Source organism: Elephas maximus, chromosome 8, assembly GCF_024166365.1.
Source record: "Elephas maximus indicus isolate mEleMax1 chromosome 8, mEleMax1 primary haplotype, whole genome shotgun sequence".
Lineage (NCBI taxonomy): Eukaryota > Metazoa > Chordata > Mammalia > Proboscidea > Elephantidae > Elephas > Elephas maximus.
In genome coordinates, this window is record NC_064826.1 from 32020889 (window position 1) to 32046112 (window position 25224).

At 38.1% G+C, this 25224-nt stretch overlaps 1 protein-coding gene across 1 annotated transcript in view; it reads right to left on the reverse strand.

Moving 5' to 3' along the window:
- The window catches only part of CFTR (CF transmembrane conductance regulator), a 210231-nt gene that overhangs the window by 42842 nt on the left and 142165 nt on the right, over positions 1 to 25224 (reverse strand). Inside the window, exons 16-21 of the mRNA XM_049893700.1 lie at positions 20760 to 20797; positions 20067 to 20320; positions 15774 to 15853; positions 12727 to 12877; positions 11304 to 11531; positions 9601 to 9701 (exon numbers count right to left, since the gene is read on the reverse strand). Of these exons, the coding sequence (XP_049749657.1) occupies positions 9601 to 9701; positions 11304 to 11531; positions 12727 to 12877; positions 15774 to 15853; positions 20067 to 20320; positions 20760 to 20797 (852 nt within the window). The remainder of the gene's footprint in view (positions 1 to 9600; positions 9702 to 11303; positions 11532 to 12726; positions 12878 to 15773; positions 15854 to 20066; positions 20321 to 20759; positions 20798 to 25224) is intronic.

Genomic DNA, 25224 nt, shown 5'->3' on the forward strand with positions numbered 1-25224 from the left:
TCATTGCGGTGATGAATAACTTAATCGAGGAACTTTTACATTCAGGGATAGTGGAGATAAGTCATTCAAGTGAGGATCTGGGATAGTGCCTGCACGCATGCTAATCCAGAATTGAAATCTTTCTTATGAAAAACGTCCAAAAAGAGACAAGGATCTTCCCCAGAGTCAACAGAGAGAGAAAGCCTTCCCCTAGAATCGGCGCCTACTCTGACTTCTAGCGTCTTAAACTGTCAGAAAATAAATTTCTGTTTGTTAAAGCCACTCCATAGATGGAGTTCATGAAAAGAAAATACAACATAAAAACCCACTGGAAAAGAACAATAAAGACAAACATGATTAGGAGACCATAAAAGGGGACTATTAGGGATTGAATCATGTTCCCCCAAAATTTATGTTTAAGTCCTAACCCCTGGTACTTTTGAATATGACCTTGTTTGGAACTAGGGTCTTTAAAGATGTTATCAGTTAACATGACATCTTACTGGTGTGGGGTGGGTCCTTACCCAATCTGAGTGGTGTCCTATACAAGAGAAAAGAGACAGAGAGACATGCAGAGGGAAGACAGCCATGTGAGGACAGAGTTATGCTGCAGCTACAAGCCAAGGAAAACTTAGGGCCACCAAAAGATGAGAGATACAAGGAAGACTCTTTCCCTAGAGCCTCAGAGAGAACATAGCCCTGACGCCACCATGAATTCAGGACCATTAGCCTCCAGAGCAGTGAGATAATAAATTTCTGTTCTTATAAGCCACCCAGCTTGTGATAGTTAGGGCAGCCCTAGGAGACAAATACAAGGACACACAAAACAAGAAAAAGACATGGAGAAAATGAATCCACACCTCAGATTCTAATAGAGGAAACTGCTTTCACTACAAGATAATTAGGTATCGGGAGCCAACTTTCTCTTTTCTCCTCCCATCAGGTTTCTTGTCAGTCATTGTACAGTCAGTCACTTGATCTACTCTGGAACCCAAAATAAACATGGGCAATAAAAGGATAAAGGAGAAACCAAGGGAGTTTCTATTGACAGAAAATTATCTTGCAAGAACTTTCTGGAGCCTCACTAGCTGGAATCTAAACTTGAGCCCTGAAGATACACTGTCTTGCCCACTCGCCCAGTGACTTCCTTCCTCCTGTGCCATTGAGAGCACACAGTACAATAGGGGAGACACCTCAGGGAAAAAGGGATTGTTCATCTGCTGCTGTACTTGCACAGCTGAAGAAGCAGGATAACACATGCTCAGATTTTAGCTGTGCTCACTGTGTGGTGAACAGTCATGAAAAGATAGGAATGGTGAACTGCCTAATTCAAACAATGCCTGTAAGTGTGGACAATGCATCAGTGGCCAGATGGCTTCTTCTGGCTAAGTCTGAAACATCATCCTTGGCACACTTCCTAGCTCTTGATTTATTTCATCTTCAGTCATTCATGGAGGCAGAAAGCAAGCTAGGTATGCATGTCCCTCCTTGGGGTTACATTATGCTTCAGTGTAAGAATGGAAGAAAGAGAAGGTGTACTATACAAAAAATGGCAGGCATCCTGTGAATCCAAAAAGAGTAAATCAGTATACAACTCTGTTAATGAATGAAGCAAAAAATATACAATAATAGCTTTAGGAAGGGGCCCTCATGGCTCAGTGGTTAAGTTCTTGGCTGCTACCCAAAAGGTCCGGTGGTTCAAACTCACCAGCCACTCTGTGGGAGAAAGATAGGGGAGTCTCCTTCCTTAAAGATCAGAGCCTTGGAAATCCTATGGGACAGTTTTACTCTGTCCTATATCCTGTAAGGTTGCTCTGGGTTGGAATCAACTTGACAGCAAAAACAAACAGCTTTAAGAATAACAACTGCAGTCTATATAGTCCTAAAGGTATGGGGTTAAAAGGAATTAACACTTTTTATCCTATCTATAGAATGATGTGAAAATCCAGCTGAATAGAGAGACATATGTACCATTTGTATTAAAATGAAGATTGAATTAAAAGCAAGTTTTTGAAATGTTGTTATATCAATTGAAATAACTCAAAATCCCCTAAAATTGGGGGAGGAGGATTCCAAAGGGAAATATTAAACTGAAAGAAAGGCCTAGCAATCTGTTTCTGTAAAGATTACAGCCAAGAAAACCCTATGGAGCAGTTCTATTCTGTAACACATGGGGTCTCCATGAGTCAAACCCGACTTGACAATGGGTTTGGTTTTTGAGCCTTGTATGATAATTTTAGTATTTAAAAAATATATTCCTGGGATCATTCATAGCCTACTAAACTATATTAATCATAAGGTAACAAAGTTCAGGTTATTTTTCCAATCTGCTATGTTTTGTTGTTGTTAGCTGCCGTCAAGTCAGCCTCCAGCTCATGGTGACTTCATACACAATGGGATCAGATTGTTGTGATCCACAGGGTTTTCACTGGCTGATTTTCAGAAGCAGATGACCAGGTCTTTCTTTCTTGTCTGTATTAGTCTGGAAGTCCTGCTGAAACCTCCTCAGTATCATAGCAACAGGCAAGCCTCCACTGACAGACAAGGGGTGGCTGGGCTTGAGGTGTACTGACAGGGAATCAAACCCTGGGCTCCCACATGGAAGGTAAGAATTTTATCACTGAATGACCACCACCCTAAATCTGCTATAAGAGGCCAGACAGATTAGTTAATAGAGTAGATAGCTTTGTGCCCTTCTAATAGCCTCTTGACATTAAGGACACTGTGGACAGGAACTTATGCCCCAAAATGTCATGTCTACTGGAAGACATTCTATCACTGTGTTTTATGAACATATGTTATTGTTGTTGTTGTCAGGTACATTCTAGCTGGTTCTGACTCATAGCGACCCTACATACAACAGAATGGAACATGTGGAGGTGCCAAGTTGGTAGTTAGGTATGTTTGGTGAGCAGAGGAGAGGTCTATGCTAGAGATGAGAATTTGTGATTCATTGAGGTGTTTTCTGAAACAAGGGGTTGGATAAAAACAGCTAAAGAAAGTGTAGATATAAGAGGGCTGGAATATAGCCGTGGGGCATGCAGATGTCTATTAGAGGTATGCAAGAATAGGCGGGGCCAGAAAAGAGGACAAAGGAGGACCCAGGGAGGTAGAAGGAAACTGTGTGGGAGTAGCTTTATGGAAGCAAGAGAAGAAAGTATCACAAGAAGGGTTTTGTTCATGGCATAATACTGCTGAGAGGTCCAGGGAGACAAGCCCATTGGCTCTGGCAAGGCTGGCTACGAGTCACTGGGTGGTAGAAATGAAATTAAGTAGGTTGTGGAGAGAATGGGAAGTTTTGTTGTGAATAGATCAAAGAAATGGGGTGATAACTTGAGATCAAGGGAAAGTTTGTCACACTGATAAGAAGGTCCAGCAGAGAGGGGGTCGTTGCAGATGTGAAGGAACTGGCTTTATATATGAATAGGGACACAGAGGAGCATATGGTAGAGGCACACATAGTAGGCTGGTGTAAGTGGTGGGAGGAAATGAAGAAATTATTTCCACATCTATATTTTCTATGAAGTAGGCAGAGAAGTCATTAACTGGAAATGCAGGGGGTGGGATTACTGGGGCATCTGAGAAGAGACAAGATGGTGGCAAATAGCTGTCTTAGGAAATAAAATAGAGAATTTATTAGGAAAATACAATAAAAGGGTTGTTGGACAGTGTTGAGTGCTGATATTTGAGATCTGTTGTTATAAATATAGTGATTCAAGTGGCGGGTAAGTGTTATCATCCAAATATTGCCTTTAATAGTTGCAGACTAAAGAAAGCTAGGCACCTGGATGTAAGCAAGGGGTGAGAGGTAAAAGAAAAGCCATATTGCCATTTTTATAACTTCATAATTCTGTTGACATTTGACCCTGTGTTCATGTCTAAACTAAGTCAGATGGGCAAGTAAAATAGTATTTCCAAGTCTAAAGTTCCTTTTTTTCCCTTTCCTGAGGACCCTGCAGCATGTGTCAAACAAAAAAAATCCAGTTTGCTTCATTTTAAATGCAACTCTGGATGCAGTAAACAAGTCAATAAAATATCAATACATTGAATTTTACTTCAGAGTTCACAAAGATTTTTAGTGTTGATAACATATAAATATGAAATTTGAAATCAGAGCTGTATCTATCTCCCTTTTTACTCTCAACATATATGCCAACATGAAAACAAAATGTAGTAAAATTTCACCAGTTGCAGGTTGATGGGAAAGAATAACTAGATAAATGCCCATAAAGGCCCAAGACAGGCCACTGATGCTATCTGGTAAGGGAATGAAAACTAACATATTCACTTTGATATTCAAACAAAAGAACATGACTTTTTCAAATGAGATCAAATGCAAATATTGATACATTTCATAGACTGTATTATAACATAATCATTCTTTTGTAAAGATCTTATTATGCTTTGAGATGAAAGACACAATGCCACACAAATCACAAAGCCCAGAGTGCCCAAGTAAAAAAACTAGAGTGGAAATACCTTAAAGAAACTTTAATGGAGATTAAACCCGTCAAAACCAAACCCGTTGCATGGAATCGATTGCGACTCATAGCGAACCTATAGGACAGAGTAGATTTGCCCCATATGGTTTCTAAGGAGCGTCTGGTGGACTCGAACTGCTGACCTTTTGGTTAGCAGCTGTAGCTCTTAACTGCTATGCTACCAGGGTTTTCAATGGAGATTAGCCATATGCAAAGTACAAATGCACCCAAAAAAGGTTTTGATGTCAACATTTTAGAGGCTATTACATAAATCAAGAAATTTAAAAAGGGAAAGGGAAAGGAACTGTACACATATAAGGTGGAAAGATATTTTTAGATAAAGAAACTGGAAAAATATATGAGATTTTATATGTAAAGTCAAAGTTCTAGAAATTTAGAAAAAAATAAATAAAAGCAAGCACAGTATTAAAATTCTCTTGCTACCTTTCAGCAGAAACATTTTTAACTACATTTAGAAGACCCAATTCCAAAAGCCTACTGGAGTAGAACTGAGGAGAACAAAGATGCTAAAAAGATCTGTTCAGACTCAAAAAATATTACAGGAAAAGAGACAAATCCGACTATAAATTGTGTTAAGTTTATATTACATTTCAATGAATTATTAAAATGCTTTGATTAAATGAAATGTTATTTAAGACATGTGGGCAAGAAGAGAGTATTAAAAAGATTTTTGTTTTTCAACCTAGAGATATTTTTATAATGGTAGTTCCTCTGACAGGGCATGATTCTACAAATCTCATAGCTGTGTGAATGCGAGCAGTTTGAGAACATGTGAAATATTTCAGAGAAGGGAAAAAGAACTTAAAAGTGTCATTACACTGTTGTACAATCAAACTCAACTTAGTTTTCTGGACCCTCCACAAATGCAGTAATGTGCCCCATGGCCACGTTGGGCTTATCATAGAAATGTAACAATGGTTTGGCATTAGGAAGTATTGATACATTCCTCCTAATAATTTTAAAAACCGATTTGACAAAATTCTACATCTTTTATAATCAAATTCTTAGCAAAGTAGGATCCATGAAAGCTTCCCTAATGGTATCCTTAATGGTCTTAAATGGTCTCTGCCAAAAGTCATAGAGGAAACTTCACACAGTGGTAAAATTTTAGAAGCATGCCTTTAAATTTAGAAAAAACAGTAGCGTCACCATTTTCACAGCCTGTACTGAATATTGAAGTGGATGTCCTAGTCACTGAAAAATTATTAGAAAAAGAATAAAAGGATTGGAAAAAAGACAAAAAAAAAAAAAACAGTAATTTACTTGATTTCCTACAAAGAAAATACAACAGAATGAATAAAATTTTTAAATCGCAAGAAAGCGAGACTATAAGACCAATAAACAAAATCTATGTATTCCTATAGACTAGCAATAAAGAATTAGAAAAGCTATTTTTAAAAGGTACACTTTATAATAACAACAAAAATACAAGGTTTAAAGAAAGTAATAAGTCCTTTACATAGTGATGTTATCATCTATGAAAAGGATTCTATCTTCAGGTAGAAAATTGCAAACTTTATTTAGAGACATAATTAGGCACATTCACAAATGGGAAGATTCAATATTGTAAAAAATGTCAATTTTCCACCAATTAATCAATAAAATCACTGAGATTCCAAATAAAACTTCAGTACTTTAAAAAAAAAAAAAAATCTGCTGCATCAATTGGTCTCAACCCACCTGGAGCAAAAGAGAGTGAAGAACACCAAAGGCACAGGGTAATTATGAGCCCAAGAGGCAGAAAGGGCCACATAAACCAGAGACTACATCAGCCTGAGACCAGAAGAACTAGATGGTGCCTGGCTATAACCGATGACTGTCCTGACAGGGAACACAACAAAGAACCCCTGAGGGAGCAGGAGAGCGATGGGATGCAGACCCCAAATTCTCGTAAAAAGACCAGACTTAATGGTCTGACTCAGACTAGAAGGACCCTGGAGGTCACAGTCCCCAGACCTTCTGTTAGCCCAAGACAGGAACCATTCCTAAAGCTAACTCTTCAGACAGGGATTAGACTGGACTATGGGATAGACAATGATACTGGTGAAGAATGAGCTTCTTGGATCAAGGAGACACATGAGACTATGTTGGTATCTCCTGTCTGAAGGGGAGATGAGAGGGTAGAGAGGGTCAGAAGCCGGCCGAATAGACACAAAAAGAAATAGAGGAGGGAAGGAGTGTGTCTCATTAGGGGGAAAGCAATTATGAGTACATAGCAAGGTGTTTATAAATTTTTGTATGAGAGTCCGACTTGATTTGTAAACTTTCACTTAAAGCACAATAAAAATTAAAAAAAAAAATTTTTAGAAAAAAAAACCCTCAAAATGGATCAACAGCCTATGTGTAAGAGCTACAAAAAAAAAAAAAAAAAATGTGTAAGAGTTAACATTATAAAATTCTTGAAGAAAACACAGTAAATCTCCATGACCTTGTTTTTGACAATGGACTCTTAAAAATGACACCAAAAGCACAAGCAATAAAAGAAAAAAATGGATAGACTTCATCAAAATTAGAAACATTTATGCATCAAATGACACTATCAAAGGAAGTAAAGAGACAAAATATAGAATGGGAGAAAATATTTGCCAATCATGTATCTGGTAAGGATATAGTATCCAGAATATATAAAGGACTCTTATAACTCAGCAACAAAAGGATAAACAACTCAATTAAAAAATAGGCAAAGGACTTGAATAAACATTTCTCCAAAGAAAATATACAAATAGCCAATAACCATATAAACAGATGTTCAACTTCATTAGTGATTGGAAAAATGCAAATCAAAACCACAAAGAGGTAATATTTCATACCCTCTAATATGGCTATTATCAAAAAAGATGAAAAATAACAGGTATTAGCAAGGATGAAGAGCCCTGGTGGCACAGTGGTTAAGCACTCAGCTGCAAACCAAAAGGTCAGTGATTCAAACCCACCAGTGCTCTGTGGGAGAAAAATCTGGCAGTTTGCTTCCATAAAGATTTACAGCTTTGGAAACCCTATAAGGCAGTTCTACTCCGTCCTATTGGGTCGATATGAGTCAGAATCAACTTGACAGCAGTGGGTTCATGGGTGGCAAGGATGTGGAAAGATCGAAGCCCTCATACATTACTGGTAGCAATGTAAATCGGCACAGTTACTTTTGAAAATAATTTGGCAGTTCCTCAAAATGTTAAATATAGAATTATCTAATGACTCGTCAATTCTACTCCTAGGTATATACCATCAAGAAATGAAAATAGGTACTCAAACAAATTCTTTAAACAAATGTTCACAGCAGCAATACAATAACCAAAAGGAAAAAAAAAATCAAACTTTCATCAACTGATGAACAGATAAACAAAATGTGCTATATCCATGCATGAAATATTACTCAGCCATAAAAAGGAATAAAGTACAGATACATGCTACAACATAGATGAATCTGAAAAAAATTATGGTAAGTAAAAGAAGCGAGACACAAAAGATCACATATTGTATGATTTGATTTTATGAAATGTCTAGAATAGGCAAATGAATAGAGGCAAAAAGTAGATTAGTGGTTGCTAGGGGCTTTTTAAAAATTTTTTTTAGGGGCTTAGGCACATGAGGAATGGGCAGTGGTTGCTTAATAGATATGGAGTTTCCTATCAGAGTGGTAAAAAAATAGAGGTGATGGTTGCACAATATTGTGAATGTACTAAATGCCATTGAATTGTACACTTTAAAATGGTTAATGGTTGATTTTATCTTCTGGGAATTGTACCTACATTAAAAAAAATGTAGAGAAATAAAAGCAGACCATAAAAAAAAAAATCTGGCAGATATGACACTACAGGCTAGTGGGGAAAGGATGGGCTATTTTATATACGGTGCTGGGGCAAATGAGTTCCACGTGGACACAACAAAATTAGATGCCAACTTCAATATACACACAAAAAGAAATGCCAGAGAGACTGAAAATCCCTTTGCATGAAGCAAAATTTTAAAACTTTTAGAAGAAAATACAAGGTGATATTTTAATGGACGCAAGCTAAGAAAGATATCAAAAGCACAAAACATAAAGGAAAAGATTAGTATATTTAACTTCATTAAACTTTAAAACTTATTTTCATAAGAAGACACTAAACCAAGCTACTGACTGGGGAGCTATGTTTGAAATGCATATATTTGACAAATGATCTAGAGTTCATAAACGTCTACAAGTCAATTTAAGAAAAGTAAAAGGACAGCCTAGTTGAAAAACAGGCAATCAATATGAACTGCCAATTAACAGAAAAGGAAACCCAAATGACCAATAAACATGAGATAAGCTGACCAACCTCTTTAGTAATCACTTTGCATCCATCATACTGTCAAAACTAGAAAGCCTGGCAATGTCAAGTGCTGCTGAGGATGTGGATCTATGGGAATTCTTATACTCTCATTATGGGAGTATAAATTTGTACAACAGATTTCAGAGGACTTTGATACTATCTGATAAAGTTGAGGAGCCCTGGTGACACAGTGGTTAAGACCTCGGCTGCTAACCAAAACGTTGGCAGTTGGAATCCACCACCTGCTCCTTGGAGACCCTATGGAGCAGTACTACTCTGTCCTATAAGGTCCCTGTGAGTCGGAATTGGTAAAAAGTTTGGTTTTTTTGGTTTAGTAAAGTTGAATGTGGGTGTATTATATGACCCAGGATTATCACTCTTAGGTATCTGCCCTAGAAAACTCCTGGGCAAGGAATCTTGTGTAAGAATGTTCACTGAAGTACTAGCTTTTGATAGTGGTTATGGGTAGAAAAAGGAGCCCTGCTGGTTAAGCACTTGGCTGCTAACAAAAGGCTGGCAATTTGAATCCACCCAGCAGCTTGGTGAGCTGCTCCCATGAAGATTAAATCCTTGAAAACCCTATGGTGCAGTTCTACTCTGTCACATGGGGTTGCGATGAGTTGAAAATCGACTCAATGGCACCTAACAACAAAACATGGGTAGAAAAGAAGAAATATGGGGTTAATGAGAGATACACAGTTGGCTTCAATTTATAATGCTTTATTTCTTAAGCTGAGTGTTGGGTATGTAGTTGTTTTTTATGTCATTACCTATACTTTTTGTTTTGTCTGAAATTTCTCATAAAAGTTAAAAAATAAATGACTTACCAAACTGTCCACGTCTATGCTGGAGTTTACAGCCCACTGCAATGTGTTCATGATATTCATGGCTAATGTTAGAATAATGCCAATTGTTCCTTCTCCTTCACCTATAGTTGGGGAAAAGATATTTTAAGAGCCTTGATTTTTCCTGGAAAAAATAAACAAGCCTCACACTAGTTCTCTCTTCTGTGAACCACTTTATTTATGCCTCTCCTCTGAGACATGTCACATTAAAGTTACATTTCAATTCTGGGCTGATTTTAATCTTATTCCTTTCATCTCAGTTCACCATAGCATGTACCAGTAGCAATAACGCTCTGCTCATAGTAAGTGTTCAACCAATGTTTAAAAGCAAAGAACGATTAAATATTAGGAAAGAGTTGCCCTTTTTTTTAAAGTGCTTGAGGTACTGAACGGGTTGTTGGTGTTCAGTAAATACCATCTTTGTTTCTTCTGCTGTAAGTAATAATGCCATAATGCCACCAAAGCCTAGAATGAGCAATAGGAAAAAAAAAAAAAATTTGTGTCCAGAAGAGCTCCTCTATGAAGAAGTCGAGAGCAGAGGAAAGCTGTGTTTGAGCAGCATCCACAGATGTTTAGATGTGCTCATGCCTTTGCAAGTAGAACTTTCTCTGCTAATCAGATGCTGCTGGGAAGAAAGTGTACTTAGAATTGTATGAGACAATAAAAAAAAACTCATGGGTTTGCCATTTGGGAAACAGAGAACATTTTCCTTTATGTCTAGAAAAAAAAAAAAGACCAGTTTATCTGGAAAGAACAATAATTAATTAAACAGTTTTTGAGGCTGAAGGTAACCACTAATTAAAATTTATAAATATTCAGTACTATGGCCATAAAAATTTTCAAAGGGATGTTTTTAACTTTATTATAAATCTAGATTACCAAGTCCCAACTGAAGACCATTCTTTCATCTATAATGCAAGATAAAACTGTCATAGGATTCTAACATTGGGAGAAATAATTTATACTAATAATTGAATTTTTTGTTTCCATGATTCTTCTAACAAAGATAACAGGTGTCTACTTTTAGTAATAATTCATTTATTCAAAATAAGTTTAAGATTCATCCAGGGTCCCAATATATTACTCATGCTGGAGGTTCAGATCAGAACAAGATAAAATTTTAATGATAATAAAAGCAATCTAGCATTTACTGTGTACTTACTATCAACCAGGCACTATACTAAGTGCATTGCACAAATCATCACATTTAACACTCACCGCAAAGCTCTGAGGAAAGTACTATTTACAGATGAGGAAACTGAGGGGGCTTAGAGAGATTAATTAATGTGTACAAGTCAATATAACTAAGAGCTCAATATAAATAAGAGATCTATAATATTTTATGGGTTTTTATTATTTTGAAGCGGGGACTCTACCAACGTGACAGTGAAAAGATTTTCTTTTAATCACAGATTTGTTATCTGACATTCTTCATGTCTCAGGTTAGGTTTTCCTTTTTTTTCTCCCTAACTGTAAAGAAAGGATAATACTATATATATAACTCTAATTCAATGAAATCGCTTATTCAACAATATATCAACAGAAATTTGAAGAAATCATTTGTTCAACCATAAACCGACAATTTTTTTTATTAATAAACTCTCCAAAAAATCTAACAGTGGCACATTTTAAACACTGACAAAGTTTTAAATGAAATGCTTAGGCAAATAGTTAATTCATAGTACCTGTTGTTAAAATGGAAACGAAGGTAACAGCAATGAAGAAGATGACAAAAATAATTTCTATTCTCATTTGAAACCAGCGAAGTGTCGACAGGTACAAGAACCAGTTGGCAGTGTGTAAATTCAGAGCTTTGTGGAACAGAGTTTCAAAGTAAGGCTGGCGTCCAAAGGCACGGAGCGTCCATAGTCCTTTTACGCTTGTAACAAGATGAGTGAAAATGGGACTCCTGGCTGTAAATTATCCCCATAGAAAACAATGCAAATTGTGTAAATTCAGAATGCAAATTCATACTGCAATGTACCTGAAAAGACTAAGCAGTAACCACGCAGCAGTTGTCATTGACTACAGGTTTTTCACTCTGGTGCCATCTCTTAATAGATGCTATTTGTTATATTTTTAAATGAGTTACTCTCTGTTTTGACTTGTTCACCACGGATGGGAACTTCTTATTATAAAATTACTGCCATTATTTATTATTTTTTTGGCTACCACTGGGCATTCATTCATTTCTTTTCTTGCCAATCCTAAATTAATCACTGCTGAAAGAAAAAAAAAATTTTTTTTCTTTTAAGACAATTTATTCATGTGCCTCAAGTAAGAAAGTTTTACGTGCCTTAATTTAGACAATAACTCAAGAAACATCAACACACTAGAAATTTATCCCTTAAAAATGCACCTGCTCCAAAGCTGTTACTGAAAAATGTGCTTCCCAGACAGCACAAGCAGTATCTGGGGGACACAAAAATGCAGACTTCAGGACGTAAAGGAAGGGTGTCTGAGGACAAAAGGCCAGAGGGAAGAATTTTGTCCAATATTGTCTGGGAACCCAGAGAAGCCTTTAGTGATAAAAAAAAAAAAAAAAATTAGTGATAGCAGCACTATTATTTTTAAATTTAATTTATATAAGTAATTTATGAATGAACATCTTATATACCAGGTCTCCAGGTGGTGAAAACAGTTTGTACCAACATCTACCCTAAACGTTGGGGGTCTGAACCCACCTAGCAGTGCTATGGAAGAAAGGCCTGGTGATTTGTTTCAATAAAGATCACAGCCAAGAAAACCACTGGGAGCAGTTCTACTCTAACATATGGAGTCACCGTGAGTCAGGATGGACTCCACAGCAGTGGGTTTGGTGTTTTTGGTTTATCCTATACACCAACCTGCAACAACCTACATACTTGTTTAAAAACCAAAATGAAGTCACGTGGTCATTCATTAACAAACACAATCCATATGCACGTTGGACTACTTCCTTTTATACACACAGTTTAAAAAGTCATTGTTATATACTGTAAGAGATTAAAAACAGGAAAAAAAAAAAAAAACCTTGGGAAAGCAGATTAATAGAGGAAGGAAATTCAGAAGTGCAAATATGTTTTGTGGAGTTTTTCCAGGGCAAGCCTTGCCCCTCAGCCATCATACCTTCAGATTCCAATTGTTTGAGCTGCTGTGAGGTGTGGAGGAAGTATGCTCTCAGTATAATAAACGCAGCTATCACGGGCACTGTTGCCAGGAAGATGTAGGGTTGTAAAACAGAGACGACTACTACAGCGCCAATCACAATTAATAACAACTGCAGGATCAAAGAAATGTGTTGGTGAGTAAACACTGTCATGTTGCAATGTATACAAGGTATGTCAGAAATTTCTCTCTAAATAAGCTCCTCTCACACTGCCCTCTGTTCTTAAGGGGCAGGAATTTCCTACTAGGAAGCCAGCCATTTCTAAGTACGTTTTTCACAGATTTTACAGGCATTCAGAAAATCTTTTAGGTTCTGGTAATAACTTTAATGATTTTTTTCCCCTAAATTTTATTTACTTTGTTGTTGAGAATAGACACAGCAAAGCATACACCAATTCAACAGTTTCTACATGTACAATTTAGTGACGTTGACTACAATTCTTTGATTTGTGCAACCATTCTTACCCTCCTTCTCTGAGTTGTCCCTCCCTTATTAATATAAACTAACTGCCCCCTAAGGTTCCTGTTTAATCTTTCAAGTTGCTGTTGTCAATTTGAGCCCGTACAGATAGTTCTTAAACGGGCCTAACATTTTGGTAGATAGGAGATAAGAGGGGTGTAGCTCAGAAGTCATCTTTGAATGAGTTGTTATTTTCATCTAAAACCTCAGAGAATCATATCTCAGTGATTTAGTGATTTTCTAAGGGAAAATAACCTCCGGGTCTCCACTCATCAAATTCTGTAACACTAACCAAAAGGTCGGCAGTTTGAATCTACCATCAGCTCCTTGGAAACGCTATGGGGAAGTTCTACTCAGTCCTATAGGGTTGCCATCAGTCGGAATCCACTCGACGACAAGTTTTTTTTTTTTTTTTTCACTCATTCAAGAAATACTCAGATGAATTTTTATTGTGCCACACAACAAGCTAGGTACACACAATGACTCAATATTCTAAGGAAAATCTTCCCTATTCCATTCTTGCCCTAAAAGTGCTGCCAGTGCAATGAGAAAGCCCCAGATGTCCTAGTTAAACCAAACCAAACATGCTGCCCTCAAGTTAATTCTGATTCATAGCAACCCTGTAGGACAGAGTGGAACTGCACCGTAGGGTTTCATACGCTGTAATCTTTATGGGAGCAGATCACCAGGTCTGTTCTCCCGTGGAGCAGCTGGTAGGTTTGAACTGTTGGCCTTTTGGTTAGCAGCCGAGTGCTTAACCCTTGCGCTCCTCTATAAGACACATACTACTCTATAAACCACTTTCTATTGATATCATTGTTTTAATAACGAATTCTCATATGGTAGGGATTCGTAGAAATGAAACGGTAACTACATTATGATTGAATAAGTGGGATCAGATAGTCAACTGATCAAGATATCATAGTAGGTCACACACTGGATTAGAGAAGATAGAAGAAGCTGGGTACATTTGAAACTGAAGTAGCATTCACACGGTAGTCACATTTCCAGCAACCACAATCATCTAGAATATACCCCGAGCCCCACAAGAAGTGAAAAATAAGTCTACGCATTGAGGAAAATAACTCTAATTTCTCCGTAAAAGGCCACCCTTATTCACTGAGGCCAGAGCCTAATGATTTAGCACTCTGTGCCCAATTAAAAGCACTGGTTTTGTATATTTGATATTCTGACCCAGTATTATTAATGAGAGGACTACAAAAATAAATAAGTGAATAAACAGAAGAACTTCAGAACATGATGAAAATGTGAGCAGCTGATGCTGAGTTATATCTCTAAACAGGGAAAACTAAAGGAAATCCAAAATGCTTAAAGTTCACTGGAAACAATAAATGTGTTTGGTTGTGTCAATTGTTTCAGGTGAAGCAAGCTGACGGTCTGGATTTTCCGCACCTGCCCATGTAGCTTGTATAGACACACAAACATGGTAGTCATTCTTTCGTTTTACAGGTTCTCTCAGACACAGCTTTATTATTACTTGGGGGGAGTGGTGGGCGGATCCCACCAAGATGGCCAGGATCCTGTTCCAGCTATTTCTCCAAGGAGACCACTGAGACTATGGCATTTGCTCACGGGAGCTCAACCTAGACAGGCAGTGCTGCTCAAACCTTAAGGCCAAGGGTATCAGCTCACAGCACTCCTTAAGTCCTGTTGCTTATGGACTCCTAATGCAGCATCCTTTATGCAACCTTCACCTCCACCCCCTGTCTTATTCCCTACTCTCACCATGGGTCAGTCACCTAGCCCAGAGACCTTCATCCTCAGATCCAGGTTACCTGGAGGTCTATTCAGATCTGTTGGCCAAGGATAACCTTACAAAACTCTGAATTTTTCTGCCCTTCTCACCGGCTTAAAAACTTATCTGGACTTCTATCCGTGTATCATGATCCTTAATACAGGATAACTGACAAGCTAATCTGTGCCAAAGTGTTAATGGTGAGGCTGGATTAAAGGGTAGCCTACCCAGTGAATCATGTTTTTCATTTTAACATGAGCCCTTTGGTGACTGGTAGGCATCCATCAAATAGTTATGCCAGCTGTCCTTGAGTTAATTCTTACTCAAGGTGACCCTATGTGTGTAGAATTGTGTTTTGCAGGGTTCTCAATGGCTGATTTTTCAGGAGTAGGTCACCGGGTGCTTTCTTCTGAGGTGCTTCTGGGTAGGCCCAAACCACCAGCCTGTCAATTAGCAGCTGACCACGTTAACCATTTGCACCACCCAGGGACTTAGAAACAGTGATACCAACACCAAAGCCGTCACACTGCGTTGCTCATGATTTGGGAGAAGGTAGTGTTTTGTGCTTCTCAAATCACTCCCAAGTAGACAGTTTGAATTCAGTAAAACGGTTCTGACATATAATTAAATTTATGTCTGTTTTGAAGAGTTCTGATATCTACAAATTATACAATAGGACTTCAACTCCCAACTAATGACAAATGATCAGAAACTCACTTCTTTTTGTAATTTTTTTTTTAAAAAGCAATATGACAAGTGCAATGACACTTAATAATATTTATTTTTACAAACCTGGATGAAGTCAAACATGGTAAGAGGCAGAAGATCATCCAAAATTGCTATATCTTTGGAGAATCTATTAAGAATCCTACCTGTAATATAAAGAATAAATTCCTCAAAAATCAGTATTTTGAGAAAGACATAAGAATATATTTAATACTAAATTCAGAGGACAGCTGAAACATTCAGAACTCAGATAAGAATAATCATGTAATTACAGGCAGTCCCCAGGTTACAAACGTCCAACTTACATGCAATCTGTACTTATGAACCATCCCCAATAAAGCCTATTGTACTAAAAATTCGAAGTACATACAATGGTTTGTAATAACAAACAGGCACTACTTTGTGATGCACATCAAAACATTATTATCACTGTATTATTATGTTAAAGATGTTTTAGTGTATCTGGAAGTGTTTAATGTTTTATATGCATGGGAAGGTACACTATATACTATTTACTAAGACAAACATTTGACTAACTGACATTACATACTTAACTGTTCTGACTTATGTACAAATTTGATTTAAAAGACTGAGGAACGAAACTTTTGTAATCAGGGTTATGCAAACATTCTAAGTAACTACATGTTCAAGTTATTACTTCCTATTTTTAGACCATTATAAAATACAGATTTCTATAAGATTCAGATACAGACTGATGTCTTGAATAAAAAACCAAACCCACTGCCGTCAAGTTGATTCTGACTCATAGTGACCCTATAGGGTTTCCAAGGCTGTGATCTTTATGGAAGCTGTCACATCTCTCTCTGAGGAGCAGCTGGTGGGTTCAAGCACTTAACCACTGCGCCACCAGGGCTCCTTATTGTCTTGAATAGGAATAGGTACTCACTACTACAACCTCACACTTATAACCCTGAGTTTAATGATAATTTATTGGATATGCGCCACCATTTATCTTATGACTATTCATTACAATAACAGGTAGCTCTCTCTCCCTCTCCTCGGACTTCCATACCTTTTGACACACCTCTGCAAAACCAGTAGCTGCTCCCTCTCCCTGCCCATTCACTACATGGGCCTCCTTTGCCATGTTTTGTTTCTCTCTACCCGCTTCGCAGGCAATCTAAGCTTCAGCCTGTCTTCTAAATTCCTCACTCACGTTTTTAAGTCTGATCATTTGTTCCTTCAACCAAAAAGTTATATATAAAGTGTGTACCTTGTGCCAGGCACAGAGCTAGGCACTGCAATAAAAAAAAGGAGCTGTGTTCCTTGCCCTTGAAGAATTCATGGTCTAGGGGAGAGTTAAGTACGTAATTAGGTAAAATAAAACCTAATACTCTACAAAGTGATATTGAATCTTATCATTCATCCCTCAGGTACCTGCAGTATAAAGTCCAAAATTCTTAGTTTAATATTTAATGCTTTCTATGATTTGGCCTAAAGCCAACAGCCAGTACAACCTTCCTCTTCTTAAAGACTCTATTTTGGCCAAGCTGGTCTATTCTTGAAGCACACTCTGTACTTTTCCTACCCCCCTGCCTTCTCCTATGGGGCCCCCTCTACCATTCCCCTCAGAGCTATTTGTGAAAATCTGTGTCACCTTCCTTCCAGCTCAAATGTCCCTCCTGCAAGGATGTATCAGTGTTGGCACCAGCTGGACTTAATCTCTTCCTCCTGGGGGTACACTTGGTACATTTGATACATCTTGTATGTACCTCTGTGTTCTAGTGATTGTGTATATTCCTTATATCATAGTCTCTTGTATACATATCTTTTTCTGGACTGTAAATTGTTAGAGGTCAATGGGACTATGCCACTTTTTTTTATATCACCCATAAACCCATTGCTGTTAAGTCAATTCTGACTCGTATTGATCCTATAGCATCAAGCAGAAAGCCTTATATGTAGGAATTATTTCCTATGTACTTATTTATTTAAGTTATTATCTCTTAGCCTATCATCAATGATATTTCTTCAGCATATTTAATTATGTGTATTTATATATCTTTAAATAAACCAAAAATTGAACACAAATTAGCCCACAGTACTTATAAAGGCTGTTTAGAAAATGAAAACTGGCTTTAATTAAAAAATATATATATCTATATATACACACACATAAATACATATTACATTTCATAAATTCCTAATGGTAGTGTTCTGTCAAAATATGCATTCACACTTTCATCTGCTCAACTCGTTTTATTGAGCAGCTACTATGTGTCTACGTGGTTTGAGACTGTTTTAAAACTGACATGGGAAAACAAGGCAAGGAGTCAGAGGAAATCAAGATCAATGTACAGCTGCAGAAGGGCACACCTGGGAGAAAGTGCAAATGTACATATGAGGCAAGGAAGCTTTGGTTGCTGCCATGCAGAGTGGAGACTATCTAGGTGGCATAGTGAGAACATATGAACCATCATCAGTAATAGGATGGTTTTTCAAAGACAGCAGTGTTGAAGGGAATGAGGAGACTTGAAGAGGAAAATGGGGAGTGGAAAGTGCACCTCAGGGGGTCAGAAGGGAACAACGACAGGGGACTGGCATTTACTTCATATTGGCTATGTAATAGGCAAGCAGATTGCCTTGTTACGTCCTCACAGTCTTCCTCTGAGATAGCCTTGTCCACATTTTCCAGATGAGAGAGCCAAAGCCCAGAAGAATAACTCCACTATCACTCCACGGGGCCAAGCCAGACCTCAAACAAAGCCCGTGCTCTTTCCATTGCATCTCCTCACCCATTTCTGACTCTTTCAGCAACTTGGGCAAGTCCCTGCCTTCTCTGGGTCTGTTATTCCGTGAAAAGTGAAATCGTTAGATCAAATAAAGATGAAAGTTCCTTTTAGTTCTAAAATGTACTAGCTCTAAAATAGAGGATGGTGATGAGAATATCTCATGGAGACATAGCTTTAGTGACACACAGGGCTTGAGAATAAATGTAAGGATGTTGTTCCTGAATATTGTTGTTGATAGGTGACACTGAGTTAATTCCATCTTATAGCCATCCTATAGGACAGAGAACTGCCCCAGGGGGTTTCCTAGGCTACACTCTTTATAGAAGGAGCCCTGGTGGCACAGCAGTTAAATACTTGGCTACGCACTGAAAGGTCAGTGGCTCAAACCCACCCGCCATGGCATAAGAGAAAGATGTGGCAGTCTGCTTCTGTAAAGATTATAGCCTTGGAAACCCTGCAGTTCTACTCTGTCCTATAGGGACACTATGAGTGGGAATTGACTTGAGGGCAATTTTTTTTTTTAATCTGCAGGAGCAGATTGCTGCAGAGCTGCTGGTGGGTTCGAACCCCCAGCTGTTCGGTTAGCAGCTGAGCACTTAACCCTTGTGCTACCAGGGCTCCTTTCTGGAATATTAAGTATGGAAATTTTGTTACCCTGAAAAAAATCACGAGTTTTTCTTCTCTTGAGATTTTCAGACACAATCATTCTAAAAATCTCTATCGCTGAAATTATTCCTTAACTTAAAATATTTCTGTCTACCACATCCTCTCATCTGTGAGTTCTTCAAGGGTGAAGACTATGCCTTATTCCTCTTTACATGAGTCCCTTGCTCAGTGCCACACATAGTAAGTACTCAACAGGTTGCTGAAAGAATAAAACTTGGCAGAGGGGAAGGTCCTTAATAACTCTGGACTCTTCAAATGTGAATTTGTCTAAAGGAGAATCAGTGGAATTGATTACCTTTAAAGTACCTTCCTGCCCTTCAAATCTCTCCCTCTTTTGAACAATACACTGTCATGCACAGACACCACCTGTCTGTCACTGATATCATGCGTGTTGCTATGATGCTGAATAGGTTTCGGTGGAGCTACCAGACTAAGATGGACTAGGAAGAGAGGCCTGGTGATCTATTTCTGAAAATCAGCCAGTGAAAACCCTATGGATCGCAACAGTCTGATCCATAATTGATCATGGGGATGGCATAGGACAAGGCAGCATTTCATTCTGTTGTGCATGGGGTCGCCATGAGTCAGGGGCCAACTCGACAGCAGCTAACAATAACAGTATGTTGATAATAAGATTCCTGGAAGGGGACTAGACCATATATCCAAAAAGAGAAGGACAGCTAAACCAGAAGGGCCACAGTCCCATCGGCATCCTGTTCTAACAAACTGAGTTACTCTACTTAGCTGATACGGCAATGTCAGGAGCAACAATATATCATAGCCAGTGATATCTGAGAAATGCAGAAGGCCAGTCACAGGGAGGCTCCGTAAAGGGAAGATGCCTCTGTGTAAAAGCCAACACACTACTAGAAAAGCCACTACACCTCAGGCACTATGGATGCTGGATCAGCAGTTTCACGTTGTGTACCTATTCAAGTACCTGCTTTCAATGTGTTGAACGTTGACATAGGTGCTTGAAGAATAGAACGTAACATTTTGTGGTGTAAAGTTTTTGACACTTTGATTAGGGTATGCACCAGTGGTAAACCTCTGAAGATTGCCAGGGCAAACAAACTGTCAGCTATTCCCACATAAATGTACAAAAGATAATATGAGCTGGTGTTAGTGACGATCACTCCGTAGCTGCTATTTGCGTTCACAGTAGTATTATTCCCTTTGTCTTGAAGAGATGATCTGTAAAATGAAAGGAAAATTGTTCTTAGGCAACCAAGTCTGAGTCTAAAGAAACACAGTGTATATTATTAGGAGAGCTGGTGCCTTTAATCTCAACGATTACTATTGTAAGAAAGTAGATAAAGTTTTCTCACCACTAGGATAGATGAAGTTGATCTTTCTTAGAGTAAAATATTTAGAGAAAATATTAAATGTATAACGTTTCAAATATTTTCAGTACATTTCATGGAAAACAGAACACAACTAATTCCTTTAGAAATTGCAAAGGGCTGCATGAACGTCACATGAAATTGCTCGAAATTTTAACCAAAATAGCTAGATTCTCCACTGCTATGCTACTTGAGGGAAATGGAGGCCATTGGATATTAAAATATTCAATAAGGCCCAAATGATCAACAGAAACAAACAAACAATCCCCAATAGGATATGGAATACTCACGTCCTAAGTAGATACAACACAACCAAAGAAACAGCCACCTGGAATGGAACAATACACAGTTGATTTTTTTCTAATATCTTTACCCTATTCTTCCCACACCCACTTCTAATTCTCCCATGACCAGCATCAAAATACACACAATTTCATTTTCCTTTGCTTTCCTTTCCTGGGTCCAGCAGCTGCGATTATTGTTCTAAGCATCATTATTTGTGGTGGGAACATGTTAAGTTAATGGAATTCAAATTTCACTGAAGTAAATACTTCATCATTTTTCTCCTTCACTCAACAGGAACTATTCATTGAACTTCACAGGAGAGCTAAGGTTTCAGTTAAGAATTTTAAATAACAAACTTTTTTTTTTTTTTTTTAAATAGAGTAGCATCATCCTTCAAAAGTCCATTTGAGGCTACAAAGAAGATCAGGCATAGAAAGTATCTGGATATAACGTCTGGCTAAATTTTGCCAATGGTGAATTGATTAGAAGAAGGAAGCTTGCAGCCAGAGAAGGCAGTAGGGTTCTGCATAGATTTAAACAATACCTTACACTGCTGCCAGAAAATTAATCTGGTTAGTTGCTATAAATAATTTCATTTGCCCTGCAATTATTGTGGGAGACTAATACCTGTGAGACCAATTGATTATTGGAAAAGGTGAGATTAAAATTGATGAAAACCAACCAAAATTTCAACAGTGTGAAAATTCACAGTTTATGAGTGAAGATAATTATTGGTATTTGAATTATGTTGGACTTTCTCAAGGTGAATGCACTTGGCTGGGGGAGAAATGGTCTATACCATATGCAACAAAACAAAACCATTTTTTAAACCAGCTGTGATTTTTGTGGCCCTTTCCATAATTAAATTGCTGTGTACTCTGATCTATTTCAATTTGGCATTCCATCTGGTAAACCCTGTGGAGAAGCTTAATCTTGTGTTGATGCCATCACAACTAAGAATACTGAAAGTGACTCTGAAATTACACCATTAGCCCAAAAATAATGCTACCAGAGAATTTAATAGAAAAAAATACAGTAAAACAATTTTTAGTAAAATAATTTTGGAAATGAACAAAGAATTAAAAAAAATAGGGTGGAAACAAATATGCTGCAAGTTCTATTTCATGTTTGAATTTACCTTAAATGAAACTTATTGAGAACATTTAGCATTAGTTAAGAAATTACATTATAAGGCACTATACTGTTAGGAGGTCTATAAGTTTTAGTTAAATTCACATATCAGATGAGAGTGTAATGATAAAAAATCCAATGGCATCATTTTTTCTGTCCTGCTTTTCTTCCTTATACACAGAGCCTCCACATACTGTATTAAAAAAAAAAAAAAGAAAAACTATCTTTGTTTCCTTGGAATTCATGTAAATCCAAAATGACAAGAAACCCAGCAAAAATCTAGCTATTTCAAAAGACTTCCTTCCAGTAAAAATGTCTTCATATTTCCTAAGAATTATCTAACTACTCAAGATCTTCCACAAGGGAATAAGTTCAGAGTTATTCTTTGGCTATCATATTCTCTTTGTTCCAATTAAAGGAGTGTCAATAATATTGATTTTCTGGATATGAGTAAATCTCAGAAGTATTTTGTAACATTTACTAATGGAATGCTTTTCCATCGTCTCTTTCCACAGATGTAGTCAATTTGATTTCCGTGTGTTCCATCTGGTGAGGTCCATGTGTACAGTCGCCGTTTATGTTGGTGAAAGAAGGTATTTGCAATGAAGAAGTCGTTAGTCTTGCAAAATTCTATCATTTGATCTCCAGCATTGTTTCTATCACCAAGGCCATATTTTCCAATGACTGATCCTTCTTCTTTGTTTCCAACTTTTGCATTCCAATCCCCAGTAATTATCAATGCGTCTTGATTGCATGTTCAATCAATTTCAGACTGCAACAGCTGATAAAAATCTATTTCTTCATCTTTGGCCCTAGTGGTTGGTGTGTAAATTTGAATAATAGTCATATTAACTGGTCTTCCTTGTAGGTATATGGATATTATCCTATCACTGACAGCGCTGTACTTCAGGATAGATCTTGAAACATTCTTTTTGACGATGAATGCAACACCATTCCTCTTCAAGTTGCCATTCCCAGCATAGTAGACTATATGATTGTCCAATTCAAAATGGCCAATACCAGTCCATTTCAGCTCACTAATGCCTAGGCTATCAATGTTTATGCGTGCCATTTCATTTTTGATGATTTCCAATTTTCCTAGATTCATACTTTGTACATCCCAGGTTCTGATTATTAATGGATGTTTGCAGCTGCTTCTTCTCATTTTGAGTTGTGCCGAATCAGCAAATGAAGGTCCTGAAAGCTTTACTCCATCCACATCATTAAGGTCGACTCTACTTTGAGGAGGCAGCTCTTCCCCAGTCATCTTTTGAGTGCCTTCCAGGTTTCCAACCTGGAGGCTCATCTTCCGGCACTATATCAGACAATGTTCCGCTGCTATTCATGAGGTTTTCACTGGCTTATGCTTTTCAGAAGTAGGTTGCCGGGTCCTTCTTCCTAGTCTGTCTTAGTCTGGAAGCTCAGCTGAAACCTGTCCTCCATGGATGACCCTGCTGGTATCTGAATACCGGTGGCATAGCTTCCAGCATCACAGCAACACACAAGCCCCCACAGTGCGACAAACTGAACCATTTCAAGAGGTGGCATATGATCAGGAACCGATGGTACTGAAGGAAGAAGTCCAAGCTGCTCTGAACGCATTGGCAAAAAACAAGGCTCCAGGAATTGATGGAATATCAATTGAGATGTTTCAACAAACAGATGCGGCGCTGGAGGTGCTCACTCGTCTATGCCAAGAAATATGGAAGACAGCTTCCTGGCCAACTGACTGGAAGAGATCCATATTTATGCCTATTCCCAAGAAAGGTGATCCAAACCGAATGCGGAAATTATAGAACAATATCGTTAATATCACACGCAAGCAAAATTTTGCTGAAGATTATTCAAAAATGGCTGCAGCAGTATATCAACAGGGAACTGCCAGAAATTCAGGCTGGTTTCAGAAGAGGACGTGGAACCAGGGATATCATTGCTGATGTCAGATGGATCCTGGCTGAAAGCAGAGAATACCAGAAGGGTGTTTATCTGTGTTTTATTGACTATGCAAAGGCATTCGACTGTGTGGATCATAACAAATTATGGATAACACTGCTAAGAATGGGAATTCCAGAACACTTAATTGTGCTCATGAGGAATTTTTACATGGATCAAGAGGCAGTTGTTCGGACAGAACAAGGGGACACTGATTGGTTTAAAGTCAGGAAAGGTGTGCGTCAGCGTTGTATTCTTTCACCATACCTATTTAATCTGTATGCTGAACCAGGCTGAACAAATAATCTGAGAAGCTGGACTATATGAAGAAGAACAGGGCATCAGGATTGGAGGAAGACTCATTAACAACCTGCGTTATGCAGATGACACAACCTTGCTTGCTGAAAGTGAAGGGAACTTGAAGCACTTACTAATGAAGATTAAAGACCACAGCCTTCAGTATGGATTACACCTCAACATAAAGAAAACAAAAATCCTCACAACTGGACCAATGAGCAACATCTTGATAAATGGAGAAAAGACTGAAGTTGTCAAGGATTTCATCTTACTTGGATCCACAATCAACAGCCCTGGAAGCAGCAGTCAAGAAATCAAAAGACGCATTGCATGGGGCAAATCTGCTGCAAAGGACCTCTTCAAAGTGTTGTACAGCAAAGACGTCACCCTGAAGACTAAGGTGCGCCTGACCCAAGCCATGTTATTTTCAATCACACCATATGCATGTGAAAGCTGGACAATGAATGAGGAAGACCGAAGAAGAGTTGACGCCTTTGAATTGTGGTGTCGGCGAAGAATATTGAATATACCACGGACTGCCAAAAGAACGAACAAATCTGTCTTGGAAGAAGTGTGGCCAGAATGCTCCTTAAAAGCAAGGATGGCGAGACTGTGTCTTACATACTTTGGATATGTGGTCAGGAGGGATGAGTCCCTGGAGAAGGACATCATGCTTGGTAGAGTACAGGGTCAACGGAAAAGAGGAAGACCCTCAGCAAGGTGGATTGACACAGTGGCTGCAACAATGAGCTCAAGCATAACAGCAATTGTAAGGATGGCTCAGGACCAGGCAGTGTTTCGTTCTGTTGTGCGTAGGGTGGCTATGAGTCGGAACCGACTCGACGGCACCTAACAACAACAACAACAGCTAATGGAACAGTAACTGAAGCAGCTTTCTACAGAACTGGTCTAGTCAGTGTAAATTAAAGTTATTTCCTGTATCTGTCCACATGGAACCACCACCAACCCAAAGTGTTCTAATTGGCTGGAACAAAAGCATTTTCAAGGACTTGACATAATGACTTTAGTGAAAATTCATGAGATGTGTAGAAACAATTGAGTAAGCAAGTTACCTCATTTCATTTCCAGAATGTTTTATGGTTATACGGT